Source organism: Mytilus edulis, chromosome 10 (genome assembly GCF_963676685.1).
Source record: "Mytilus edulis chromosome 10, xbMytEdul2.2, whole genome shotgun sequence".
In the NCBI taxonomy this organism is placed as follows: domain Eukaryota; kingdom Metazoa; phylum Mollusca; class Bivalvia; order Mytilida; family Mytilidae; genus Mytilus; species Mytilus edulis.
Window position 1 is genome coordinate 35,395,419 of NC_092353.1, and position 10,628 is coordinate 35,406,046.

The following is a 10,628-nucleotide window of genomic DNA, read 5'->3' on the forward strand; positions in this document are numbered from 1 at the left end:
CCATTCGTTTGATGTATTTCAGCTTCTGATTTTGCCATTTGCATAGGGACTTTCCGTTTAGAATTTTTCTCGGAGTCCGGTATTTTTGTTATTTTAGTTTTTGATCAGGTACTGTTTATCATTTTAGGAATATTGTGCTCGACATCAATATTAAAATAGTTGATGTTAAAGTTTGTTTATCCACGATTTTATCTTCAGTAAACGTTCAAGATATAAAAGTAAATGTATTTTGCTCTAAAATATGCAAGGAGTAATTACATATGCCGATGACTTTTCGATATTCTTTTAAGATAGATTTTGAAAATGTACGGATATTTTTATGTCTTCTTCATACAATTCGTTATATCTCGGTCTATACGATTGAGAAGTTAAGTTCAAATGGCTCATATTTAAGCTATGTAAAGTGATGATGTCGGTCCCAGTATATATTGATGAAATGAAGATTTCTATCAACATACTGAGTTTCCCAGGAAATGGTCACACTTGTTTTCTCTAATTAAGTATAAAACTTTCAATACAACCTTTTTAGATTTCTGGTTAGGAGGGACGGATAATGGCGTTGAGGGTTCATGGAAATGGTGGTCTGGAACGTCGTTTACGTATACAAAATGGAACCCGGGTGAACCAAATGACAACACGAATGCAAATGGCTACATTCAAGATTATGTAATGACTAATTCAAATGGATGGTTCGATCATGAATCGCACAATGCTGTCAACTATATATGCGAAAGGGAAGGTAAGTTTAATCCAAAATTTGACTTGTGATAACATGACTATCAGCTGACTCCTCGGTTATACTGCCGATTGTGATGAATACATGCATGCTGAGACAATGTTGATATAAATCTATAAGGCGTGAGTCTTTGTCTTCTCCTTAGCGAGAGTGTTTAACCAACTACTCCGTCCACATAAGCTACATTCTTTAGTAGTGAGCAAAGACAACTATTGCTTTACATATTACATGTTGTCTTTATTTCTGATTTATGACATTGATTAGATGGGCATTTTTTTACTGCGTCATTTATTTATTAACATATGGTCTAAATTTGCAAGAGATGCACACATAACACTGGATTTTCTCATTTTGTACATTTGACCTGGTCAATCTAGGTGAACCATCGTTTTCGATGTCTGTCTTTGTATTTTTGCAGAGTAATAGACCCCGTTTATACTACCAAATAATTGAATCGATATATTTGAATCGATCTTAAAAAGACCAGTTTGCGTTTACATTGCTTACGCAAGATCGATCGCGATCGATCTTATTTAATCCAGTGCGTTTACACTACAACATAAAAAGAACCGGTATGAACTTTATTTTTTTTGTATCTAAGCATAACATTCACCCGAAAAAAGATTGATCGTGTTTGATCTAAGCGTTTACACCAGAAAAAATATCGATTCAAATAAGATCGATTTTTTTTAAACAAACTCTAGAGGTAGGCTTTTTAAATCCGATTGGAGATCGATCTTACATATTTACACAGGACCAAGATCAATCTTAGTAAAGATCGATCTTTTTTGTCAGTGTAAACGGGGTCTAAGAATATTGGTTATTGATTTTTTCAGTATTTTTGTGATTCATGTCATGCTTTTATGTATTATTTGAACAAAGTGAATATAGCATACTTTTCGTACGTAATTTAAATAAACGATTTGGGTGTTTGTCCATCAAAAGATTCCTTGAATATTTCTTAAGAATAGACTTAACAGTCCAGTTCAATGCAAAACTAGTCACAGTCATAAAATATATACGCAGCATGAAGTTTACAACGTAAACGTGTCTAGTGATGGATTGTTAACTTCTGTCGGAAATTTTGTGAAAAAAACATATTCGAACTAAATTTCATTTCATACCATTTTCTAACATTTTGAGTTCACGCACGTGTCGTGTTGATAGACATATCAGACATTATGGGAGCGTCGTATTGCAATATGTTTTCGTGTTGATTATTTATTATCATTAAAATATGTTAACCAGTACACATGGCTTGTCTCTTAGTTATAAAATATAGGCTACCAACGCTTCACATTTGATACGTTAAGCTTGTTTGTGTTTAAACTGTTCGAATACCACCAGCAAGGGCATATAAAGATAAGAAGACGTGGTATAGTTGCTTAAATGGCATTTCTATGCCAGAGAACAAATGACGTAGAAGGTATTAACGGCCTACTAAAATGAATAATGAAAAAGTAAGACTAAAATAGACACTAATTCTACATAAATTTTACAATCAACAACATGAATTGAATAACTTAAATAAATGTCTGAATCTGACATTTTTCGCAGCCATTGATGTTCAGATAACAGAATAGTTGTTTAGTCTGTTATTTACCTTTTGTGTTAAATAAGTAAGGAATCACATTGGGGATTTATACATGCATATAAGACACTAACACTGTCGACATTTATATTGGGGATATTGCGATCATATCAGTTTTTGTTCGTTGCCTTGATTTGTTTTCTTAATGAATTTTTTGCCATTTTGATATCCGCAAACAACTGTAACCTAGATCTAGGCATATTAAGATAGTGAGTCAAATTTAATAAATGAAAAGAAAACTTTCTTTTTGTAATTATCCCATAACATAGGTTAGACGCATGTTAACATGCCTTTTAACATGACATCTAATGGTGGTACTTTAAGGGCATACGATACAGTTACAGGGGAGGTAATGACGTTGCTAACGTAAATTGTTATTTTCGCGACGTCAACTATGACTTATTGGGAAAAGATTCAAATTTCGAATAATTTTAATCATTCAAATTGATTTAACTTGAAAACGAGTTCATGGACCCCCTTTTTTTAATGCCATTTGGTTTGATTATGAAAGAAGATTATGTGTGCCAGTTTTCATGAAAACGTAAATTGTTCAATTTTTTTAAATTTGATAAATATACAGCAAAAAAAGTTTTTTTTTCTTCTAAATACATGAACATTTGATAAATACGAGTTAATTCTGAATAAAAAATGTATAAATTTTTAGAATACTTATAAAACACAGAAATTTAAAATTATTTAACAAAAAAACAATTTGTGTTTACCTTAAAAAACAAAAAGTTGTGTCTTTTTTTCGAAAGGGAAAATACGGCCTCAAATTCGAATTTTGAGCAAATGTACAAAATTTCGACCTCATTTTACTCAAAAAGTAGCAAATAAAGGTATATTTTTGTATTACATATTTGATTTAATCAGGTAAAACATAGTCTATATGGAAATTTTTATCAAAATGTAAATACGGGATCATCACTGTATCGTATGCCCTTAATCTTTTTATTATTTGTATTTCGTGCTTTGTATCAATCGGATGAGTCCATCCGTTTTCGTCTGATTGTGATGTGCTGTTATACTACTGTCCAAGGTTAGGAGTTTTGGGCTGCACAACTTTTTTAAAAACCCGGCACATTCTGTATGAGCCAGAAAAATTAGTGGTTATCGTTTGGTGCCCTTTGTTTGTTTATTGCTTTGTGTGTAAATGAGGCCTTTGATTTTTCTAAAAATTAAATGTTTTATATTTTGTTATCACTTGGCTTTTATATCTTGCTTTGCGGTTGAACTTTTCTTATTTTTGAAAATCAAATGTTGACCTCCAGTTGATATTACTTTGTCTTTTATCATTAGTTATGTCCTGACGAATCATGCCCTGTTTTTCTTACTTTTATCAAATTAAAACATAAAATAAGACAATACTTCTGTGGTCATATCATTACTATAAAATAAGATACACATAAGAAGATGTGGTATGATTGTCAACTTTTACTTTAAGTCAATATACGTTGCCAGATTGTCAAATATTCGTACTGTGCAATTTCCGTCATATCAGGATCAATGATCAAGCATAAGCAATTTGTAATTGAGTAAGTCCTTTTTCAAGTTCTGTCTTCTGAATAATATTATAATGTATGAACACAAATAATTCTTTTATAGAATAGAATTAGAACTCATCCAGAAATGTTATTAAAAATAGCATAAATATAGTAAAAATCAACACATTTGTTTGTGATTAAAATTGTTATCTCCTACAAAATGAAATTCCCTTTTTAATGTTTAGAAATGTTATCATTACAATAAACCACATCAGACAGATTTTCACTTTACCGCATACGGGTGCTCATTATACAGCCATGTGGAAAATACGGAGTTGAGCTCTTCGTAAATTAAATGCAGTCAATAAAAAATTACAAAAACACATTTTTTTTTAATTAGAAACGTTTAGCAGATAATACACGATGTTAAATACGCCATGTGGGAAATCTGATATTTCAATACGTATTTGCAACTTCCATCATTAAAAATCTTTCGGCTTTCCTTATTATTTGCTTTGCAGTTTCATTTATTAACATTACAAAAAACAACGGACATATATTTATATAATGTCTGTCAAAAATTAATTAATATGCGTATTTTAACAAATAAAAAAAATGATAATGTCAAGTAAAATCAATGCAAACAGTATTGAATTCAATAAGCAAAACAAAAATTGTTCTTTTGGCTTTTCGTAGACTTTTTAAACAAAAACAGCAGTAAAGTTGTTTTTGATTCGTTGATATCACTTAAATGACGATCATGCACCTCTATACGCAGGTAACTGATTTTGAGTTTGCATTGATTTGTAAGCAAGGCCAATATTGGTATTTTAAAAGTTCAACTTCGAAAATAAAAACATATGTATGCTACATATAAATAGCATATTCCTTTTTGCACTTGTAATGTTCCTTCCAAAATGAATGAATGATGGAACACATTATTTCTTTTCTTATAATGACAATGACAACGTCATTTAGAGAACGAATTATGAAAATGAGTCATTTTGCAGATCATGGTATTTTGGACATTTGTAAAGGTTTCAAAGAAAGCTGTTACTAGAACAATATGCATTGATTAAAATAAAATGGACGAATCAATATGTCTTGACCTAACCACTATACACGACTAATAAGATTTATAAAGGGCATATATTGAGCGTTTGAGGAATTTAAAAAATTTGGAGGATTTTTTTAGAATGCAGTTTTCGCTGTCTATAATAAATAACAAAAGAATCGCCACATAAGGGAATTTTGTTAAATTCTTGAAAAAAATATTGGAATGCTTTTTTACAACTTTCGTATATGAGAACTGTAGTATGAAGGGGCTTGAAATAATAGCTTAAAGTCCTATATGTAAACTTTTTTAAGTCCTAGATGTATAATTTTTCTAATTGGCTATTTTTGGCTTTGAAATGCCAGTAACTGCTAGTACTCTCAGATATAAGCCTGTCCCACATTATGTATGTACCTGTCCCAAGTCAGGAGCCTGTAATACTGTGTGTCATATTTGTTTTGTTTTTTTATTTATTTATTTTGTACATAGATAAGGCCGTTAGATTACTCGTATGAATTATTTTACATTTGCCATTTCGGAGCCTTTTATCATTATGCGGCATGGGTTTTGTTCTTAGTTGAAGGCTGTACGGTGACCTTGTTGTTGAAATCTTATTCATTTTGTCTCATTGGCAATCATACACCATCACCTTATCTTTATATATAATGTGATTTTTCCTCAGGAAAATTACCATTGTTATATTTTAGTCCGTTTCTGTGTGTGTTACATTTACATGTTGTGTTTCTGTTGTGTCGTTGTTCTATTCTTATATTTGGTGCGTTTCCCTCAGTTTTCGTTTGTTACCCGGATTTGTTCTTTCGCAATCGATTTATGAGTTCGAACAGCGGTTTACTACTGTTGCCTTTATTTGTTTTCTGATTTACTCTTAGTAAATGTTTACTTTATTTTTTCAGGTCTTTTATCAGTTAGTGCTCCTGTTACCTTTTATTCATCAACCTTGTATTCTAATGTAACACTGGAATGTGTGGTAACCGGTGAAGCAGTGGTGACATGGTTTAAAAACGAAAATCCTATTGATATAGCAGGGAATCCAAGGTTTTTTGGTGGAACTATTAATACTCCATCTCTTACCATTATTTCTGTAGAAAAAAATGATTTAGGATATTATACCTGTCACGCAACAATTAGAGATACTACTGTTAAAACTCCTCACATTATGTTGACAACTAAAGGTAAGCAAAGCTATGTTTTAAACTAACAACAAAGGAGCCAACCATATAACATGTACTATAACTACAATAAGATAAATGTGAATAAATTAACATTAACTCCATTATCAGGACATATCAATCAAAATACATATTTTTGACATACAAATGGAAAATGTTCTGCTTGTTAAGTTATTTTCTTCGCATATTGTATTGCATTATTTATCTATGACATAAACGACTAAACGCTTATCATATATACGAACAGTATTAAAAATAAGAAGTGTGCCGTAAATGCCAATGATACAACTATTAACCAAACCCTATTGACCTTGGCGTAGACGAACCGTAAAACCTGCGACAACAAGTAAATATATACCAGATATATATTAACTTCAGATCGACGTCTGATGTTTAATATGAAATAAGTATGTATTTCCAGTTCAGTATTGGTCCTTCGTCATATTCTGTCTAAATTGAAATCATGACAAAAAGAAAGGCGAAATGTATCATAGGGATGTTCATACGCAGTCGCAAACAAACTGACAAATCATGATATGAACATTGAGTTCGCGTATGGAAAAAATCAGCATGAAGAGGTGACAGCCCATCCTCATAGAAATATCTAAAGCAAAGTAAAAGGAGTTAAGACCTTTAAAATGTAATTTATAATATATAAACATACATATACATATAACATACGCTATGAATGTGTTTAAAAACAGATATTAGTATAGCGAGGTATATGACAACAACATAACAGCTTATAAGGACTTATCGGTCGTCCCACTGTCTATATTACTCTGCTCAGCTATTTATAAAATTGTATATCACGGCATTGGGACGTCAAATAGGTTGACCCGGTCATAATAACTTTGACCCGACTATATATCAGCAACGTCACAATGTTTGACCAGACGTTATTAAGTTTAACCTGCACTTATCAAGGCATCTTCCAGTTTGCTGGCGAAACAAAGAAAACACTTCATAAAATCCGATAAATCGATTATCAGGTTATCTGACACATTATGAAGCCTTTTGATCTAGTTCGCTTCGCTCACTCGGCAATAGCTTCATATTATGACTCGCAGCCAATATTCTACTATAGCAATATGCAGACAACCTGATAATCGGTAAATACATTGTTATCTTATGTAAAACGATGATCTACTTGACCTAGTTTATCCGAGTCATTTCATTTACGCACCAACCACTTCAATGAGTATTGTAAATGAATGTAACTGCTGAGAACAATGAGACAAACAAGATTTAGATTAGACTAATTTGCAGCATCGACAGACGTTGAAAATGCTTGCCTTCAAATGGAGCCTGGCGAAAAAGGTCGAGACGTGACAAGATTCGTTAGGCTGAGTGAATCTGACGACTTCATTTATCAAGAAATTTCCATTTTGACGTGTATTTACGGAGGTTGGCAGTGAAAGTTTGATATTAAACGGGTGAATTTGAAGACCGTAGAAAACACACAACCTGTCTATGAATTATATTGCAGACACATATTTATATTGTAATGTTGTCAGGGAGAAAATGGTTCGTATGTCTCCCTTGCGAATGGGGACAAATAAGTTATTGCAATGGCAAAACATCGAGTATCTTTTTTAGAATAGATAAAATTTTTAGACTTTTCTCGAATTGCTAAACATATACTTGAATGTATAGAGGAAATTGATTTGTACTTTCGGCCCGATGCCGAATTCTGATCATTTGGATATATATATAAAAAAACAAACACCCGAAATAATGATTGCCAATCCTGTGGTGGAAATGAAAGGAGGCGTGACTAACCAAAAATTGTGGTAAAACCAAACATTTGACAGATTGCTCGGAGTGGTAGATGTTTATTGTCATGTAAAAGATGGATGTACGAAATTAGTGAAAATTATAACCAAAAAAAAAACAGGGGCCGGTTTCACGAAGCTATCATAAGACATGTCATAAGATATATCTTAGGGCATGTCTTATGATCCTCTTATGACTATCCTCGGACATATGGCAGACTTCGTCTCGAAGTTATCTTAGGATGATCTTAGCTAAGACATCCTAAACCTGTCGCAAGTTCTTTAAATTTTCAAATATTAATAAGATTTACGGGAAAAAATCATGTAAATGTAGTATGTCTTACCATAAATTATTCAAAACGTATTAATTATTAAAATGATATAATTTGCAAAATAAATATAAAAAATAAAAGTGATTTATATGTAAATTATCTTTAATCAATACATCAATATAAATATGAAATTTTTAATGCAAAATTAAGAAAAAAGAATATAAAATGATGACATTTTTTTGGTACAAGTGAGTTGAATTCAATTTCGACTTTATTGGTTATAAAAGGTTAAGGGATAAAATCGGGCAATCTTGATATCAATACATCGAATTTTCATTGTTGACAAATCATGATAATCCGTCCATCTAGAAAGATAACGTAATAAGCAGGAACAGGAGAATAGATAATTAGATGATAATAAAATATTTTTTTCAAAATTAATATAAAAAAATGAGTGTAGTTTATATAGATAAACGTATAACTATCCTAAGACCATCATAAGACACCTCATAGTCCTAACTTTATGACCAACTTTAAGAGATGTCCTAATTTAGTTCCAATTTGTGAAACCCACTTAGGACTAAGATATGTCGTAAGACCATCCTAATACCTGTCTTAGTCCTAAGACAGCTTCGTGAAACTGGGCCCAGATTAACAAACTCTCTTTCAAAAGAGTTATTCGTTGAACGTTCTTATTATACAGTGTCATCAAAAGACATGAGAGCATACATCGAAAATTGAGCTAAACTAAGGACTCGTATAAGCACACCGAAGTCTAATTTTGAAATAGAGAGTCACTGCAAAATGTGCGTAGTAATTTAGTGATTCAAATTTGTTTGTGAAAATTAAACAGGGACAATGGAAAATGGAGAAACAGCACTATAAATAAAACTGTTGAGTTAATTGGAAATGGCTGAACTGAGCAGATTTGTACGAAGCATGAATAAAAAGATTTATACACAAATACAAATGACACAAAGTAACAATCCAAAAGCATCAGCAGTTCCTGAACACTCAAATGTTCAGGAAAAAAAAGAGAAAAATTTTCAACTATGGGATTTTGATGTTGTTCTTTTTTTCAAATCCAAATCATAGGACAGCTATATAAAATATTTACTTTCAATTTCAATTGAAACAATGTTAAAAATGGGAACACGCACCAAAATCACACCCACCAATGTTTGAATTAAGTGAGATTATTAATGTCACTCCGTTATTTATTTCAGGTCCATCAGTGTTAGATTTACGTACACCAATTACTAAATATTCACCAAAACTGTCAAGTACAGTCACTCTGCAGTGTATAATTACCTCGGGTACTCCTTCTTCGATAGATTGGCATTTTAATAATAATCCTATGAGTGTTGAAAATAATTCAAGGTATTCTGGAGGCAACATTAATAACCCATCTCTGACAATTACATCAGTGGAACAAAATGACTTAGGTTTATATATGTGCTTGGCAAGCAATGAAATTGTTACCATAAATTCTGATACCATAGCTCTACTACCTGTTGGTAAGTATGGACAGTAATTTTAACTATTGTCTTTAGTTAGTAACAGCTGGTTTATTTCAATGAATAAATCCAGTTCAGAAATGACCATTGCAAAGGGTATTGCTTTGGGACTTATTCTATTGAGCCTTTATTTTTTACTATTTCCTTTATCTTTTTTAAAGAACATATTCTAAAAATACTTCTAATTTGTTGGTGAGACCGTGAGAACACTCTTTTTCCTTGCAAATCAATCTCATTTGTTTTTAAACTGTGTATTGACTTGGTGTTTTTCAACCACAGGTCTTTTAAATGTACTTAGTACTTTACCAGGAACCAAAAATCAGCTGAAATCTCCACCATCCCTTTTATAATTTAGTTTTTTGATTTTGCAAGTTTTTCTCGTAGAGAACAATTTATTTAAGATATCTAAACAAAAATTCCTTTAATCTAATGATGCGTTGATTTAAATAAAATTGACAGATGTATACAACAACAATATCAGTAATGAATGGTGCATTCTATTTCTAAAACATTATGGCTTTCATGCATAAAGACCTAGACATTTTAAGATATTTTTGTATATAAGGAGGGCCTTGGTGTAATAGTTATCGTATCGGACTACTTACACAAAGTTTCCTGGTTCGATCTTCGTTCATGAGAGAAATTTTCAGGGACTGAGTTTTCGGCTCTCCCTCGACACCATTTCGAGTATGGTCTTGAGAAACGATGATAGAACCGCCGGAAGGGGACGATAAATTACTGACCCGTGTTGAGAGCGAGTCATATCTCTAACATGAAAACGACACCCTTGTAGATTTCGAAAAAAGAGTAGGCTAATACCGCTCCATGGCAACACTCGCTACCACAAAGACTAAAGGGATTGTTAATAAGTTGCAATACATTACTTCCCAATCACTAGTAACAAATATGTTTAAACTAATATTGTTGTATACATCTGTCAATTTTATTTAAATCCACGTTTCATATAAGCAGGAATTCAAATGTAAGAAAAGATCTAAGGTTTAAAAGA

General features: G+C 31.8%; 1 protein-coding gene across 1 annotated transcript in view; it reads left to right on the top strand.

Annotated features, from left to right (window-relative positions):
- The window catches only part of LOC139492729 (cell adhesion molecule DSCAM-like), a 40,878-nt gene extending 31,242 nt beyond the window's left edge, over positions 1-9,636 (top strand). The window contains exons 9-10 of the mRNA XM_071280882.1: positions 5,780-6,058; positions 9,329-9,636. Coding sequence (XP_071136983.1) covers positions 5,780-6,058; positions 9,329-9,636 — 587 coding nt within the window. The remainder of the gene's footprint in view (positions 1-5,779; positions 6,059-9,328) is intronic.
- The last annotated feature ends 992 nt before the right edge of the window (positions 9,637-10,628 follow it).